The sequence below is a fragment of the Narcine bancroftii genome, chromosome 5 (genome assembly GCF_036971445.1).
Source record: "Narcine bancroftii isolate sNarBan1 chromosome 5, sNarBan1.hap1, whole genome shotgun sequence".
In the NCBI taxonomy this organism is placed as follows: Eukaryota; Metazoa; Chordata; class Chondrichthyes; order Torpediniformes; family Narcinidae; genus Narcine; species Narcine bancroftii.
In genome coordinates, this window is record NC_091473.1 from 26,993,739 (window position 1) to 27,013,404 (window position 19,666).

The 19,666-nt window shown below is 39.1% G+C and overlaps 1 protein-coding gene and 1 pseudogene across 35 annotated transcripts in view; one reads left to right on the forward strand and one right to left on the reverse strand.

Moving 5' to 3' along the window:
- Positions 1–19,666, forward strand: part of LOC138763207 (contactin-4-like) — a 2,221,540-nt gene that overhangs the window by 1,372,486 nt on the left and 829,388 nt on the right. For all 35 annotated transcript variants that reach the window (XR_011357395.1, XR_011357394.1, XR_011357396.1 and 32 more), the window contains one exon: positions 15,435–15,610. Coding sequence is in view for 32 of the 35 variants with exons in the window: in XM_069936987.1 (XP_069793088.1) it covers positions 15,435–15,610 (176 nt within the window). In the remaining 3 variants the exon portion in view is untranslated. The remainder of the gene's footprint in view (positions 1–15,434; positions 15,611–19,666) is intronic.
- On the reverse strand, positions 14,714–15,240 carry LOC138763209 (ferritin heavy chain, oocyte isoform-like; annotated as a pseudogene).

The window sequence follows — 19,666 nt, forward strand, 5'->3', positions numbered from 1 at the left end:
AACTAAATAATTGATATTCAATGTGCAACAGCCCATCATGTATGCTATTAATACTATTAGGGTTTATGAGCTGCTATGATTAAAATAAATTATCCTCCTCCTTGATTTAAAAAAAAACTACATGACACACGTTCTCTAAAGGGCAGGAGGCTATGTGGGTTTCAAAATCAGTTCGGTGAATTTAATCATGAATTATGCAGGCAATTTATTCCAGATAAACTTCTGAATTAATTCAAATAAAATTGAGGAGAACACATCTTTAATTTGGCATGAATTGGCACTAACTGAAAAAGCTAACTTTGGGAATCAGAAAGAATGGTTAGTATTGGAAAATGGGTTGGCAAGTTGGCACTGAAGGTTGTGTTCTGTAAATGATATAGAATATATTCTATGATAAATACCGTTCACTATAATGGTAAACTTAACCATGATTTTTCAGACCAAATTAAATAATATTTCATTAAGAAAATAATGAGTTTATTGCATGGAATAAATTAATATTGAGTGGATAGTGAGTTCTTCCTCCCTTGGCACCTCTCTATCCATGAGATAATTGAAGATCCCTTCTTTAGTAAGCCTCAATTTGCAAAAAAAAACAACTGATGGAATGCCAGTTGTTAATTTTAAATTTGAAAATTATTGATTTTTCTTTACTCATGGAATTAAAGATCTGGGCTGATTTCAGGTATGAACTCAGAGATTATCTCTGATGTCATTAAATGGTGATACACAATTGATGGATTAAATATTCCTGCTTCCTAGGAATTGTCCAATTGTGGAAACAGGAATTCAAACCTAAATCCATATTCATGATGGCAGAAATCAGATTTCAGCTGCAGCGTTGAAAACAATGGGTGCCTGCTACTTCTACTGAAGAGGGAGCATGACATCAGTCACCAAATGTACCAATTCAGACTGTGCTGAATTCCTCATTGTTTGCTGATTTTGAAAGCAGGCTTACGAGCAGACCTCTCAATCCACTAAATATTTAATTATGTTTCACTCACCAATTATATTCCTTCTGCAGTCTGTCTCTTGATCGGAATCTTGTGGAAACAGAAAAGACAACCAATATAAGGACATCTCAATTGCTCTTATGCTCACAGCCAGCATTTCAGAAACACCAACACTCAGTGTAATGTCACATTGATCATAATGAGTTCTTCCTCCCTTGACACCTCTCTATCCATGAGATAATTGAAGATCCCTTCTTTAGTAAGTTTCAATTTGCAAAAAAAAACAACTGATGGAATGCCAGTTGTTAATTTTAAATTTGAAAATTATTGATTTTTCTTTACTCATGGAATTAAAGATCTGGGCTGATTTCAGGTATGAACTCAGAGATTATCTCTGATGTCATTAAATGGTGATACACAATTGATGGATTAAATATTCCTGCTTCCTAGGAATTGTCCAATTGTGGAAACAGGAATTCAAACCTAAATCCATATTCATGATGGCAGAAATCAGATTTCAGCTGCAGCGTTGAAAACAATGGGTGCCTGCTACTTCTACTGAAGAGGGAGCATGACATCAGTCACCAAATGTACCAATTCAGACTGTGCTGAATTCCTCATTGTTTGCTGATTTTGAAAGCAGGCTTACGAGCAGACCTATCAATCCACTAAATATTTAATTATGTTTCACTCACCAATTATATTCCTTCTGCAGTCTGTCTCTTGATCGGAATCTTGTGGAAACAGAAAAGACAACCAATATAAGGACATCTCAATTGCTCTTATGCTCACAGCCAGCATTTCAGAAACACCAACACTCAGTGTAATGTCACATTGATCATAATGAGTTCTTCCTCCCTTGACACCTCTCTATCCATGAGATAATTGAAGATCCCTTCTTTAGTAAGTTTCAATTTGCAAAAAAAAACAACTGATGGAATGCCAGTTGTTAATTTTAAATTTGAAAATCATTGATTTTTCTTTACTCATGGAATTAAAGATCTGGGCAGATTTCAGGTATAAACTCAGAGATTATCTCTGATGTCATTAAATGGTGTTTTCATATTGCTGGGTCGCCTGAATGCATATTTCAGGAACATAATGAGCTTAAGCAGGTGATATTTGGCTATGGTAATGACTGGTCCGAAATGAAAATTGAGATTGAATAGAATTTTATGATTATGGATAATACTTTATTTATTGGACAATGACTGAAGATGAGAATGGATGTGCTGAGAAGAATTGGGAAATTAGTTGTAAGAAACTGAAATGATGGCATCAGTGTCCGCAATTTTTAGCAAGAGGGAAATGCTATCATTCCAGAATAAATACTGAAGTATGCAGATTTAGCATCAATCTGTTGTCAGATGTTGTTAATGTCATTTTGAGCCAGAATGGGAAATAGGAGGGGGGGGGGGCACAAATTGTTCTTGAGGAGATTCTATGGATAAAAGTGCAAAGCAGAGGAACAGTAGCTGCTGGAAGTTAACAAGAAAATCTGCAGATGCTGCTGGAGAGAGTGTGGCTTCAATCAAATAAGCAGCTCGAACCAGAATCAAGTGATGGTACTCAGAAATATCCACATCAAAGGACACAGAAGAAGAATAAGTTCAGAGTTATAAACATTTACTAATTTAATGCTTTCACTGGCATGGAGAAATAAAGAAAGAAAAAAACATTAGTTTCATAATGTTAGTTGTGATTAAAATGAAAGAAATTGGAAATAGGCCTTGTTTTCCTCCTGCTTTCAACCATATGGTTAATACTTTAGCTTTGTGTGGCACTTCTCAATGCCAAAGACTTTGTGTGAGTATATTAGTTGATATTGTCTCACATGATTGTATTCTATTACAAACTCCAGTTTCATTTAGCATAACTATCACTTTAAGGGTTAATACAGGCTGCAACCATTCACAGTTGTGGTGAGACTGGATGGCACTATCAAGAACAAACTACAAACAAAGCTGATGCTCTGAAGGAAGAGAAAGAACAATGGTTGTTTATCCAGGAAAACAGGTGGTGAGAGAGTCATGAGAGTGGGACACTAAAAGAAACAAGATTTTTATTATTGACCACAAACCATCTGATAAATATGGAGGCGGAATGACTGTGTGAATTGGACGGTTTGGCTGATTCTCCCTGGAAGGGAAATTATTGATCCACCATAACCAAAGGTCACTTTGATTAATGCGTATCGGGGTGAAGGAATCAGGAGAACCGCTGCATCAAATTGTGACCAAGGTGATGGTCATTTCAACTGACTCGTGCCTGGGTTTTAGAAGCATCATGCAAGTCACTCATTTTGTTTCCTCTATGCAAGGAAAAGGGGAGATGTGACAATCATTAATTCGAAAGGTGATTTCTCAGCAAGAAACTTAACAAGGATTCGAGAGTTTTCTGAAGTCCAGCCACTCAGTCTCTCCCATCTCCTTCGTGATTCTGTGCATCAGTTTTAAAAGTCTGTGTTTCAACTATGGATTTCTAAGACTGAAATTTGGAATGACTTTCAGAATCGTGCCTAAGTTGTAAGGGTTTCATGCACCCGCTCACCTACCCACACTTGGAGTAAAGCCAAGTTGTTATATTGTTAGCAGTTATTAATAAATTTATTGTTTTAAAGAAAAACAATGAGTCTTTTGGTGAATTTCTGTTGCTGCTGGCCTGCAATGTAACATTGTGATTCGATATTCTGCTTTATTGCATCATTATTTTTCGGGCTGTCTTGAAGCATTGGAAAAAGATGCATCTTACAGACCTTTAAAACAGCCAGCGTCATGAAATTACCTCAAATATATTCCCCTGCTGGCATACTTAAGATGCTGGAAAACCTCTGCTGGAGAATCATTAGTGTCATGACAGAAAAGGATCCATCCCCAATGTACAAGGGTTGTTGCCATTTCCTGCAGGTAAGAGTAACTAAATTGTTCAGCTAAAGATAGAATACATAACTAATCCTCAGACCCCTTCCAGACATGCTTCCATGATATCTCGAGGTTGGAGCTTATTGGTAGATGGAAGTAGTTCTGAATATTTATCAATCTTACTCAAATCTTGGTGAAAACATGGGTGCAAGAGCAGGTTCCCAGTGTGAAAAACATAGAAACACGGATTGAATGATTTTGCAGAGTCAATAGGTGAGGCGATACAACTTTTATTCAACATTCTTGCAAGAGCGGGTGTCCTTGAGAAAGGCGCACACACTGATATTCAACAACTTTTTTTTATATACATTTCATTGTGTTCATAACCACTCCTCTATTAATTTAATTGGTTAGTTAACTGAGTAATTGATATATTAGTTTAACCTATCAAAAGCTGTTCCTCTTCTTGTCTTAAAACCTGCCCTTGTTTACTTCTCCCACTACTCTAATTATTCCTACCCTTCCCTTATTTATTCTTATCCTTATTTGATATGATGCTTTGTTACATGTTCCCGTTCTCTAATTTATCAAATTGGCCTTGCCTGCAATCTCTTGCAGAAACTGACCTTCTTTTGTATTCTAGCAGACACCTCTACCACTCCCCACCCCACTTTCTTCTTTCACGTCTCATATATGCTTCCTCTGGACAGCCATTGTTAACACTGCTCATTACATTCTGCTGAAACAGCACTTTGGATACTTTTCACACCAGTATTAAGGTACAAGACATCAAAAGAGCATTGCACATTAGTGTGATATCAAGGAGAAACATCCAAAGTTTGAGTTTGGAAGTGATGTGTGGTATTTGCCACACCAAAATGCCAAAAAAGTGACCATATTGCCTTCCACAAAGTCAGGGCATGACATTTACTGGTACTAACAAAATCAAATCTTCTACCATAAGCATCTTGGAGATCACCTTTGCCCAGGAACTCTACTCAACTTATTACATATTATCACACATCAGTGGCACGTCACTCTCTTCATAATTTAAGCCATGGCCGTGTCAGAACAGATACAATTGTATGGACACTGCACAAGCAAAGAACAATTCAGAAGGAAGAAATCAACATGATCACTTACTTCAACATTGTACCTTGGGTGAGTGTGCATGCTGTACAAGATGTATAATTACCAAGTTCTTGTTGGCAAGATGTGATAAGACCATGGAAAAATACAAAAAAAGCACGAAACCCTCCCTTACCCTATAACTCTCTATTTTTCATTCATCCATGTGTCTGTCTAAGAGTCCCTTAAATGCTCCCATTGTTTCCACTTCCACCAGCATTCTTAGCAAGGAATTCCAGTCGATCACAACTCTTTTTTTAAAAAAAGAACTTGCCCCTGATGTCTCCCCTAAACTTCACTCCCTTAACTTTATACACATGCCCTCTGGTATTTGCTGATCCTATCCGAGAATAGGCTGTCCAGCCTATCTATGTCTCTCATAATCTTATACTCCTTTATCAAGTCTCCTTTCATCCTCCAAAGTGAAAAGTCCCAGCTCTGCTATCCTTGCCTCATAAGACTTATTTTGCAATCTAGGCAACATCATGATGAATCTCCTTTGCACCCTCTCAATAGCTTCCACATCCTTCCTATAATGAGGTGACCCTAATGGAATACAATATTCTAAGTGTGGTGTTACCAATGATTTGTAGAGTTGTAACATCTCTACTCCTGAATTCAATCCTGTGATTAATGAATCCCAACATCCCATAGGCCTTCTAAAATATCTTATCAACCTTGAGGATGTGTGAATTGGAACCCCAAGGTCCTCTGTTCATCCAAGCTCTTAAGTAACCAACCATGAATATCAGCCTTCTGGTTTGTCCTTCCAAAATGCAAGCCTCACACTTATCCAGATTGAAGTCCATCTGCCACTTTCTTCCTAACTCTTCATCTTCTCTATATCCTTTTGTAACCTTTGACAACCTTCTGCTCCATCCACATCTCCTCCAACCTTCGTGTCAGCCTCAAACTTACTGACCCATAAAATCACAAAGATCAAGGGTCCCAGAACAGATCCCTGTGGCACTTCACTGGTCTGACGTCCAGACAGAATACTTTCCTTCCATTACTACTCTCTTTCTTCCTGCAAGCCAATTATTTATTCCTACAGCCAATTTTCCATTGATCCAATGACACATGGCTTTCTGAATGAATCTCTTGTGGGGGATTTTATGGAATGCCTTGGTAAAATCCATGTGGACCACATCTACTACTGCCCTGCTCTCATCAATTTCTTTTGTTACCTCCTTAAAAAAAATCAATTTGACTCGTAAGACACAACCTTCCCTTCATAAATCCATGAACACTATTCTTGAGTAGATTGTACTTCTCCAAATGCTCATAGATCCTATCCTTAAGAATCCTCTCCAATAGTTTACACACCACTGATGTAAGAGTCACCAGCTTTAATTCTCAAGATTCTCCTTATTACCTTTTTTTAAACAAGGGGACCACATTTTCCATTCTCCAATCCTCTGGCACCTCCCCTGTGGCCAAAGAATTTCAAAGATCATAGCAACTGCCCCAGCTATCTCTTCTCTCACTTCCCACAGAAGCCTGGGGAATAGAGCATCCAGCCCTGGGGACTTATCAATCTTGATGTTTTTGAGAAGATCCAACACTCAGCTCCCTTAATTTTCACATAGACCTATTCAGTTTCGACCTCATTGTGATCAAGGACCTTTTTCCTTGTGAATACTGATGCTAAGTGTTCATTCAGAACCTCCTCAACTTCCTTTGCCTTCAGGGACACATTGCCTCCTTTATCCTTTAGCGCCTCAACCTTCATTCTCAACACCCTTTTGTTCTTCATATATGTATAGAACGCCTTTGGGTTCTCCTTAATTCCAAATTCCAAGGCATTTTCGTGCCCCCTTCAAGCTCTCCCAAGTTTCTTCCAGGCTACCATATACTTCATATGAGCCCTTTTTGTTTCCTGCTTCCTACATCTAATGTATGTTTCCTTCCTCCTCTTAACTTTTTGCTCGACCTGTTTTATCAGCAACAGGTCCTTTTTCCTACCATTTTGTCCTTGTCCCAGTGAGATAAACCTATCTTGAACCCGGTTTCCAATTTATTCTCACTAGTTCCTGCCTTATCCCTTCATAATTAGCCCTTCCCCAGTTAAGCACTTTCTCAGTTTGATTGTTTGTCCTTTTTCATAGCTGTGTTGAATTTAAGGGAGTTGTGGTCACTCTCACCTAAATTATCCCCCACCAAAATGTCCGCCACCTGACCAGGTTCATTCCCCAGAACCAGATCCAGTGTGGCCTCTCCTCTAGTCAGTCGATTCACATACTATGTCAGGAAAAATTCAGCCCCATCTATCCCTCTTGCAGTCAGGAGGTGCCAGTCAATATTAGGGAAGTTGAAATCACCCATAACTACAACCATGTTTTCCTCCACCATTCCAAAATCGGCCTTCTTCTCTGCTCCTTGGTGTCCTAAAGGCTATTTGGGGGCCTATAGATTATTCCCAGCACAGTGATTGCTCCCTTCCTATTTCTGACTTCCACCTACACCAACTCAGTGGACACTCCCTCTGCAGGAGGGATATGGCCTTGATACTATCCCCGACCAGTAATGCTACTCCTCTCCCCCCACCACCACCTTTTTTTTTTACCTCTCATCCTATTCTTTTTAAAACACCTAAACCCCAGTATCTGCATTGGTCAATCTTGGCCTTCCTCCAGCCAAGTTTCAGAATGGCCACAACATCAAGGTACAACATATTGATGCATGCTCTAAGTTCATCCCCTTTATTCCCAATATGCCGAACGTCAAAATAGACACATTTCAACCCCTCTAATTGGCTATCTTTATATTTTGTTGCCTGCCTGTCCTTCCTCACCATCTCAGAGTGCATAACATCATGCTTTTGTCCTTTTACTCTCATTACCCTCACATTCTTATTCCCATCCACCTGCCAAACTACTTAAACCCTCCCCAACTGCTCGAGAAAACTTGCCCACCAAGATATTGGTCCCCCTTCAGTTCAGATGCAGCCCATTCTTTTTGTACAGGTTAAACCTTCCCCAGAAGAGAACTCAATGATCCACAAATATGAACCCCATCCACACATTCATCTGTCACAATTTCCTATTCCTACCTTCTCTGGCATGTGGAACAGGCAGCCATTCTCAGATTACCACCCCTGAGCATCTGCTTTTTAAATTTCTTTCCTAACTCCCTATATTCCCTTCTTTAGGACCTTATTCCTTCTCCTATCTATATCAATGGTCACCATGTGGACCACAACCTTACCATCCTGCTCCAGAATTCTGTGAACTCAATCACAGACATCCCTGACCCTGGCACTTGGGAAGCAACATATTATCCAGGAGCTTCAATCTTGTCCACAGAACCTCCTAACCAATTGTCTAACCAAGAAGTCCCCAATCACCATAGTTTCTCTTTTTACCTCTCATCCTATTCTTTTTAAAACACCTAAACCCCAGTATCTGCATTGGTCAATCTTGGCCTTCCTCCAGCCAAGTTTCAGAATGGCCACAACATCAACATGCTCTAAGTTCATCCCCTTTATTCCCATGGTTTCTCTTTTTACCTCTCACCCTTTTCAAACTTTCTCTTCCCCCCCTCAACCCCCTGCAACATTTCCCTTCTGAACCAAGGGCCAGACTCTGTGCCAGAGATTTGACCTCCTTGACTTGTCCCTGATGGGTAATTTCCCTCCCCCCAACAGTAGCTAAAATGGTAACCAACCATAAGGATGCTCTGCACTGTCTGTCTCTTCCCCTTCCTTCTGACTGTCACCCAGTTACCTGTCTCCTGATTTTTAGGGGTGACTGCCTCCCTGAAATTCCTGTATATCACTACCTCTGCCTTCCTCAAGATCCCCATTTCATCTTGCTACAGGTCACTAACTCAATTGGTCAGGAACTGCAGCTGGATACACCTTTGTAGGTGTATTTAGCAGGAACAAACATGCTGTCCCTGACTTCCCACATCGTACAATCAGAGCACTGAACTGCCCTAACCATTGCCTCCATTACCTACTCCGGTTAATTAAATTAATTAAAGAAAATTCCAGCTTTTCCTCACTGGAAGCAAGTTCTTTCTCAGCCTCTGATACCTCTCAAGCTAAAGCCTCAGGAACTCTACTCCTTCCCTATACTACTCCCTCATTGGCTGGTTCTTTTTTGGCTACCCCCTCCTTTTATTGGTCCCTGCCAATGATCTCAATTACTCACACCCACAAATCAACACTCTGCTTAACCCTTTGCCCTCTGCACCATTTTTACCCTGTCTCTAAACTCTAACAATCTGCTCTCCAACAAGACTTGCACTCCTCCTCTGACTCTCTCATAAGGCAAAAGGCCCGAGTCCTGACTGCACCCTTTTCAAACTGTCTTTAAGTTTGAGACCCTACCACACAGACAACAATCAGGGCAGAATTCATCTCGTTGCTTCAACATGCATTCTATCCCACATTCAAATTCCCACAAAACTTATGCTATCCATGTTTTATTTTACCTTTATTGTCATCTAGTTAAACATACTGTGTGGAATGGGCTTTTCGGGAAAGATGGTGGAGCCAGGGTCAATTTTGTCATTTAAGAAAGAGTTGGATAAGTATATGGATGGGAGGGGGTTGGAGGCATATGGGCAGAGTGCTGGTAAGTGGGATTAGAGGAGGGTACTTGGATCAGAGCAGACTAGAAGGGCCAAATTGGCCTGTTTCCATACTGTAATTGTTATATGGTTATATATTATATATTATCACATAAACCACAGCAGTTCATTGAAAAAAAAGTTGACAGATATTCTAATGTCTTAAAGGATTAATTTAAAAAATCAGGGCGTCTGCAAGGATAAAAGAAGTCGCTGTCTTTGAGATCCCAATAAAAATTGTAAATGTGTATTTTTCTGGTCATTGAAAGATTAATTACCCCTGTGGTATGCATAGCTGATATTTGGCAAATGGTTATTGGAACATCTAAAGCACAAAACACACGTACATTGTTCTTAATCTTTTTACAAACTGAAGAAGATATTGCTTTTTAAAAAAAAAATAACAATTTTATATAGAATGCCATTGAAGAACAAAACATAATATATGACTATTTAAAAAAAGCATTCCTGTTTTCTGTTTATTCTCCATCCATCAAATTTGATTTGAGTATTATCAATTATGAGAGAAAAACAGAAGCCTGAATGAAGTTCCAGCATTTTACCTTGGCTCATTCTAATTATTTTGATATCTCTTGTTCTCTGACCGATCATTTCCATGTGGGAAACTGACCTCCCAAATAAAAACTGTAGGTCATTTTCAGACAAATAATCTTGCGGAAGTTAGTTGCAATTATCAAAATAAACTATTTCTAGTGCCCAGTGCTGTTCTGCTGCTCCCCAGATTCTGCAACCCCTCAAGGCTGCTGGCAGCACCATTTGACTTAATCCCCTTAAAATTACTACTTAGAATGTATTAATAGCACCAATTCACTATCATATTCCACATCTATGGAATTGTTGCTGGGGATTTTTTTTATTCTTGATGTGTTACCACCTTGAAATTGTTGCTGCACCCTGGAAAATCGACCTAATGTTCAAAATGATAATAAATATCCAAATTTGTACCGAGCATGCTTGATTTTGTTAGAGTTGGATCTAATTATGAATATACTTGACATCTGCGGAAGTATAACTACTAGTTAACACTGTTAAATTAGGTTGTGAAAATACAAATTTGTTTATAGTAGCACATATGAATAGCTCCAAAAATAACCATCAGAGCAACTTGAAGATATTACAAGAAATTACACTCACATCAGTAATAGCAGGGAAGCTATTGACAAGGATATTTATGGACAGGATTTCCACATATTTAGAAAGACATGGTCAGATTAAGGACAGTCAGCAAGTTTTGTCCATGGCTGGACATGTCATACAAATTTGACTGAATGTTTTAAGGAGATGATGATGACGAATGATGAGGGTTGACCAGTGAATGTTATTGACAAGGACTTGAATACAAGGTCCCTTATGGTTGGCTGATCTGGAATGCAATGCTACGTGGGATCTTATGAGAATTGATAGCTTGGATTTGAAATTGGCTTACCCATAGTTGACCAATTATAGTGGTGGGTGGGTGATATTCTGGCTGGATGCCCATGACATTCCACATGGATTAGAGTTAGGACTCTTATTGTTTGTGAAGTATAAAAATGGCCTGCATAGAAAGGTAGGTAAGTGGGCGATGAGGGAAAGTTGTTCATAAAAGGGTTATCAAACAATTCAACAGGATAATTTTCAGACAAAGAAATGAACAGAGAAATGACAGAAGGAGATTAATCTTGAAGTTGAGGTGCTGCACATAAGAAGATGAAATATTAAGAGAAAAGTATACATTTTATTGCAGTACACTTAGGAGCATGCATGTGCAGATGGTCTGGGGGTCCAATCCATAGCTTACTGAATGGAGCAATGAAAGTCAGTAGTGTGGTAAAAAGGTATATGGCATGCTTGCCTTTATTGTTCAAGGCATCTAGTTATTTTTAAAAAAAGTCATGTTAAAACCAGGTAAGAATTTAGTAAGGTTGTATGGAGTTGAAATGTTTTGTGTAATTCTGGTTTCCCGGATGTGGAAGCTTTGGAAATGGTATAGAAGTGATTTACCAGGTTGCTGCCTGGATTTGAGAGATAAAAAAAGTATGTGGAGAGATTGAACAAAGTTAGATTGTTTTTTTTTTCTGGAGCACTGAGGTGTGCTGATTGGAGGAAGAAGCTGATTGGAGCAAGAGGTCAGGTGACCTGAGGAGCAGTGACAGTTAGAATTTTAAAAAGGGCGGGGCAGCAGCTAGAAGCTGATTAGCATTCTATAAGTGAGAGACTGTGCAGAGAAGCGGTCATGGAGGGAGCAGCCATCATCAGAGTGGACTGAGTCAGAGTGGTAAGGGTTTGGTTCAACAGACTGATGAAACTATGTAAGAGGCGAGGAATAATTGGAGTTGAAATAAGAAAGGGCCACCCTTTTTGAGGAACAAAAAAATTCAGAAGGTAGGCACAAGTAAGGGCAAGTTTTAGATATCATATATTTTGTTCCTCTAGTCATAAACAGTGGAAATAGCAGGCAAGGCAGGGGAATGCTTCTCTTAAAGAATGTGAGTTGTCAGGGAAGCCAATAGTATCCCTGATGACTTGATCTGTGAGAAATTCATCCAGCTGCAGTTTCTGACAAGTCAAATTAAGGAAATGGAAATGGAGGTGGAGTTGGTTGAACTCTGGATCATTCAAGAGGTCGGGGGGTGATAGATAGTAATTACAGAGACATGACAATCCCTCGGAGAGAGGAGGAGGATAGATGGTTGACAGTCCGGTGAGGGAAACAGAACAGGCAGGCAGTGCAGGGCACTCCCATGGCCAATCCTCTCAATAATAAACATGCTAATTTGGATACTATTGGGAAGGTTGATCTTCTAGGGACAAACCATGGCAATCAGGTCTCTGGCACAGTCTGGTCTTGTGGCTAAGAAGGGAAGGGAGGAGAAGAGGTGAGCTATAGTGATTGGGGATTCCATAGTTTGGGGGAACAGATAAGAGATTCTGTGGAAGAGATCGAGAATCCCAGATGGTATGTTGCCTCCCTGGTGCCAGGGTCTCAGATATCTCCGATCGAGTTCATGGCATTATCAGGGCGGAGGGTGAGCAGCCAGATGTTATGATCCATTTAGGGACAATGACGTGGGTAGAAAGGGTGAGGAGGTCCTGCAAGGAGAGTTCGGGGAGTTAAGCACTATGTTGAAGGAGCCGACCTGCACAGTTGTGATGTCAGGATTGCTACCCATGCCATGTGCTAGTGAGGTTAGAAATAGGAGGATAATACGGCTAAAGATATGGACCAGGAGGGAGGGCTTCAGGCTTCTGGAACATTGGGCTCTCTTCCAAGAAAGGTGTGACCTGTTGCAAAAGATCAATTTGGATGGACAGGAGGGTTTGCATCTGAACTGGAGGGGGACTAATATCCATGAAGGAAAGTTTGGTAGTGCTGCTCTGGTGGGTTTAAACTAGATTTGCAGGGAGATGGGAACCAGAGTGCCAGAGCTCATAGAGAATGGAGGAGGGAAAAGATGATGTGAAAATTGCATGCATCATTAGAAATCAATGGGGTTATACATGGTGGAAATGTTCTCAGGTGCAACTATTTCAATGCAAGGAGTATTGTAGGAAAGGCAGACAAGCTTAGAGCATGAAGTGGCATGTAGAATTATAGCATGTTGCCATTAGTGAAAATTTGCAGGAGGGGCAGAACTGGCACCTCAATGTTCCGGGGGTAGGGGGGGGGGGAAAGAAATGAAATGGAGAGGAGTGCCATTGTTCATCAGGGAAAATATCACAGCTCACAGCTGTGCTGAGGCAGAACAGACCAGAGGGCTTGTCTACTGAGGCTATATGGGTGGAGCTAAAAACCCTGAGCATAAAACCCTCTAAAATGTATTGACACAAGCTCGGACCTCACAGGTAAAACCCTCCCCACCATTGAGTACATTTACAGGGAACGCTAACATTAGAGAGCAATAGAAATCATCAAGCCCCCCCCCCCCCCCCACACGACCCAGCACTGACTCTATTCTCACTGCTGCCATCAGTGAGAATGGGTATGTGCCATGACACTCACACCACCAGGTTCAAGAACAGTTGCTACCCCTCCACCATCAGAATCCTCAATGACAAACTCGATCAGAGATTCATTTAAGGACTCTTACTTGTGCACTTTATTAATTTACATGTTTTTTATTTGCTTACATGTTCTCCACTGTGTACTGTTTGTATTTTGCACTACCAATTAGTGGTAATTCTGCCTTACCTGCAGGAGAAAGGAATCTTAGGGTTGTATGTGATGTCATATCTCAATTTTCAAGTGCAACAAAAAGAAATTAAGGGTTAAGCAAACATCCAGCAATACAGCATGTTGAATATCAAAAGAAACAGACCAAAAATAACTTGAAAATTTAAAAAAAAACAGATGATGAGATATTTTGGCTGGTTTTGCTTGGGGTATTCCTTCCTGAAATGTCACATGGTCAGAAAAAAATATGCAGAAACAAAATGTAAATGACATCTTTATTGTACATCAATATTAACATTTGCAATTCAGCAATGTCCATTTTCTGACATGGCAAAAGCCAATAAGCTCCAAAGATCTGCACTGAGTGACAGTAAAATCAGGGGATTAGAGGAATCCCTGCACATTGTGTTGAGAAAGTGAATGTCACATGATGGTGAAAGGTTGATAGTGCTGTGGGATGGGATGGTGTGCCATGTGATTGAAAAAGAGACAAAATGATTTCATTGATTAAATGGAAATGTCAAGATCGAGCAAGTAAAATTAACACATCATCCTGTCCAGATCAACCATCTCATTTTCATGAATAACCTCAGGAAATCTGCTGTTGAGCTGTGAGGCTGTATATAAAGTGGTCAGGACATGTGCAGGTTGTCCCAGACTCACAGCTAAGCTCCGTTCCCATGATACCCGCTATCATGTATAGGGAGCCGCACCACGAGGAGCACCTTACCGCCAGCTTGTGTCCTGGTGTTGGAATGGGATCTTAAAAGTAGAAAGAAGATTTTTTTTTTGTACAATTGAAATCTTGACACATAAATTTGCATTTTTTTCACTTTTGGGTTGCTTTATTCAGATCAAATACCTTTTTAAAACAAGTACACTCCAATAAATCTGCCAGAATGCAGCTTAATAGAATCCATTGAAGTTTATGATGGTATCAATTACGTAATTAAATAGTGTGAAAAGTGGACAGAAATGTGCACTGTGGTTCACACACAGACTGACACCAATTCAAGTTTTCAGTTACTTTCTTTACCCAAGGTATGTTTGTCAAATAAGTATTCTGCCATGCCATTTTCAGCAACACCTAATCTCTACAAGTTGGTTACATGGTCTCCTAGCAACTTGAAGGACTTGATTTGTTCATCCAAGTCGTAGGTCTCCAAAAAGTCACACAGATGTGGGTCAATCCTATCTGTAGGCAGTTTATGCAACTCCAAATGCAACTGATTCACACTCTTCACCAACTCCAAAGAGCATAGCATTGCATCCAAACCACTTCCCCATTCATCATGATCTGGTTTCTTGATATCCTGAAGTAAGATGCGACCTCCTCACTGGTTCTGTAGCTTCATCAGTTTCTCAGCATGCTCACGTTCCTCATGAGATTGCTCCAGAAAAATGCGGATAAAGTTCTTCAATGCAATGTCATCACGATCAAAATAGTAGGACATGGAGAAGTAGATGTAGGATACGTTGAGCTCCAGATTGATCTGACAGCTCCCTCACAGTTGGGGTGGTAGTTCTGTCATACCTGGGAGCTCATTTCGATTGGCAAGGAGAAGGCAAGTGGAGCTAGACACCGGAGTGGCCAGATGAAGCAGCTGGGAATGACAGTTCCGTTCAAACATTGTAGAAGCAGGAGTATCAAATTTGTCATTTTTAATATTATTCCTGCATACCTGTAATGACAGTAAAACTTTGGGCAAGCAATTAAAATATTTGTCTTTTGTTTTACAGATGGCAAAGAAATGGCACGGGCATCGATATAAACTTGGATTACCATTACAGTGTGATTGGTGGTAGTCTGGTGATCAATAACCCTGTTCGGACCCAAGATTATGGATCCTACCAATGCTTTGCTACAAATTCATTTGGCACAATAGTGAGCAAAAAAGTGAAGCTTCAGTTTGCATGTAAGTTGCCAGTTTTTTGCCTACAAATTTAATAATTTTGGAGATGAGTCTTTTGTGTTACAGGTATTTAGATGCATTTAAGTATTTTTTTCTGAATATACAATATTATAAACTATGTTGCCTGTCAACAATATGTTTTAAAACATTGGACAGACATTTGGCCTTTTTTTTGTCAAGTAGCTCTGCAATCTCATTTTCCTATTTTCTTAATTTTCTGTTTTTGAATCTGTTGTAATGAACAAATATTTTGTGAAAATCTTATATAAATATTGTTCAAAAGAAATTTGTGTCATGGACAGGTTTCAAGAGTTAATTCCCAGTGGTCCCTTATGAATGATTCATACTTGATTTGGATAAAAACAAGTTTGTTTACTTTTGTCAGCAATTCTGAGCATTTTATTAATTTATTTTCATGTATTTATTCTTTGCTTAAAATAATGTATTTCCCAATATACAGTGAAAATCTCTGTTTTGCAGCTCTGGATTTGCTTTGTGCCCATAAAAATGTTTAGAGTAAAGGCAGTGTTACAGCTGGAGTCTAGTTGAATTTGGAGGAAAGAAAATCTGTGCTATCATAAATATGTGGTGTACAGAAGGAATAGTGTGTACAAATTCCTTAGGAAACTTTGAAATATTTTGAATAATTTTGCGCAGAATGGTCACTTGTTATGCTTTCACATAAAGTATTGAATACAGACATTTGTCTGACTGCTTCATTATTTGCTTTAGAATTTTTGAGACATTTTGGAAGCCATAGGGTTACTTTGCTTTGCAAGATTTCGGTTTTCCTCCTGAAAAAAAATGGTAATTTAGTGAGCATGTTCTTGCACAGAAAAATGTTGTAAAATTTGAGCATCTTGAAGGTGGCTTTTAATCAATCTTGCTCATGCAGCTTTGATGTATCCATATAATGAAGATTTTAGTTTCAAGGAAGTGTAAACATTTGAAGGCTTTCTTCACTGTATAGCCAAGGCCTTCATTCCAAAATGCTGATGCTCACATTGAGAGTTCGCCCAACAGATTTGTGCTTCTTTTGAGTGGAATTAAAGTGGTTAAATTTCAATGTTGAGTATTGATGCAAGTGCAAAGTTTCATCAGTTTAGTTTGAATTTTTTTTTCAAATTGGTCACTGAATGATAAATGTGATTGGAGGATGAACATTTCAACAGAATATGGATGTTTTTATGATGTTCGATGCACACACTGTGGGCAGATGGGCCAGTTCCTGTTTTAGCAATATGTTGACATATTTATGAAAAATGTATGAACTGAAAACTGATATTTTATGTTTTAATATGTTTCTATTTTAAATTTTCACTCCAACATGCATTGGAAAGAAATTGTTTGACATAATGAAGGATGTTGGATTTGAGCTTTCTGCAATTAGGTTCTTTTGATGAATAAACCATTAGAATCCACATTCTATTCTGGTTTGTGAAAAGGAAGCAAGAGTTTTCCAGGATGATTAAATATTAACAAAGATAATGATGATAAAAAATTATACCTCTTGCTTTTGCTCAATGACCGAGTTATAGATTTCAATTTGTGTGATCCATGCTCAGAGATTGATGGATTGGCCATTGTGCAACCTTTATTGGGCTTTGTGATGCTGAATACATTTGTTCAGCATTGTCATTTAGCAAAATGATTTTTCTATTCATTTCCCCTCTAGTTCAGGCCAATATGTTGACATATTGAAAGTGAGGCATTGACATAATTTGGAAAGTAATCACCATTTGGAAAGTGCAGGAGGCAACTGAAGAGTTGATTACTCTGGATGTCAGAGGGTATTTAAGTGCATTGTTGGAAAAATGAGCCTTCCATTTATTTCCTGTGGTCCTGAAGGTTCAAATTTTTTCACAAATATAAGCTCTAAAATCTTAAATTTCTTCAGTGTGGGGCTGATGTTGTTGTCTTAAGTTGAAAATTTTACTTGACATCCCATTCAATTATTTCAAAAATAATCTTAGAATCGCAGTCGAAAATATTGAAAAAGTAGTTATTATCACTTTACCTTTTATGGCAGTGGATCACCAAGGGGCTCAGTGGCTAATGGACCCAACAGGATGGTGACCACGGCAGAGGGCCAGTGAGCAGCTCAGTGGCTGAGGGACCCACGCAGGCTGTGAGAGACTCGCAGTCGGGGGACCTGCACGGGTTGCAAGCTGCTGGGGACTAGATCATGGGAACAAGGTATCAGAGTGGGGTTTTGAGAGGGTGCTGAGGGGAAGAAGGGGTCCTGAAGGGCCTTGAGCACTGAAGGCTTTTCTATCATTGTCAGAGATTTGGATCTTTAGCTCACGTTTCTGATGGATCGATCAGGAGTCGATGAAGCTGCAGAAGCCCTGGACATAAATCCACAAGCACTCAATGACTCCCTCTTGCTTCTACATCTCGCTTACTGCAAGGGATGCCAGGGAACACTAATGCTGAATGTTTTTCTTAAGGAAGGCAGAAGAAAATGTTGTGGAACATCATATGTTGTGTACTATTACAAGACAATAAAGGAATCTTGACTCTTTTGTGAAGGTTTGGCGCACATTTCCCTATTTACAGCGACTAAACAAATGCTTTATGAAATTATGATAGATGAAGTAAACCTTCCTTAAAAGTAGAAACAGCCTTTTAATGTTGATCTTGGCACAATTAGCAGAATCCAATTTTGATTTGCATTTTAATATTTTATATCGTGACACTTAATTTTCCTGATAATCAGATGTACAAGCTTTCGATGATATCTCCTCCTTTATTAGGACTATGAGAGGATTTGTGATTTCTTAATGGCTTGCATTAGTTTCCACTCAATTTTTTTTGTCAAAAAGTTATAGGGAATCTTTGAGTTACACCCACCAAACCATTCTCCCAACTGGAACATTTACACGTTATTTTAAATTGTTAGGTCACGCAAATATTTTGGCTAATGTAGGACCTTGTCAAAGGCCTCACAGAAGTCCATAGAGAAAACATCCATGGTCTATCCTTCATCAACTTTCTGGGTAAAATTCCAAAAGGTTGTTAAACATGACCTGCCACACACAAATCATTATCCCTAATCAGACTTCATAGTACATCTTCGAATACCTTACTCACTTCTGATGACAGGCTCACTGGCCTTTCATTTCCTGGATTATTTTTGGAGCTTTTCTTAAATAACAGAACAGCATCAGCCATCCTCCAATCCTCTGGCACCTTACCCATGGCTAAAAATTTTGCAGGTCAAACAACATCTATGAAGTCGAAGAGATTGTTGACATTTTGAGTGCAGGCCTTGTATCAAGTCACAAGGTATCGATGTGACTGATAAGCCATGGTCAAGTGATGGAATAGGACAATTAGTTCACTCTTCTGATTTCTTTCCTTCTGAAGATTTCTTCAACATTTAATGGGATCCCTTCACGTGTTTTTTTTTTACATTGACTTTGCCTTTCTATTTCTTCTTGCTGCTATAAGCAATGGTAAAACAGTACATATTACCTATCCTTTCATGTCCAAAATTATTTAAACAACCACACATGGAGTGCAAAATGAATTACAAGTAGGCCAGACTGGATAAGAATACTCAAAGCCACTTGGATTACAGTTGTGTGAATCAGGAGCAAGATGTCAAATTTCATGATTGTTTTCACACGATTGCTACAGTATTGTATCACTTAAAAGATTAGTTTCAGAATTTGCCATGATTGGATAAGAATAAATAGCTCTGATTTAATCTTATTAATGACCATTTTGCAATGTTGAATGGATAATCTTGAAACTATTAATTTATCCATTAAAATGTATATGTCCATATATTTGTGAATGGAATTAATTGCATATTTTGTGATATGCAAAGAAGGAAAAGCGAATTTGTACCATTTTTCCTCCAAAAACTAAGAGAGCTGCTGCTTCACGGTGCCAGTAATTCTGGTTCAATCCTGACCTCTGATGCTCTTTATGTGCAATTAGTACATTCTACCCCTGATTATGTGGGTGTGCTCCAGTTTCCGTTTTCGCGATATGGGTTTGTAATTTAATTAGCCCTTGTGGATAGATTTCCCATAGAGGTAGATGAGGAGT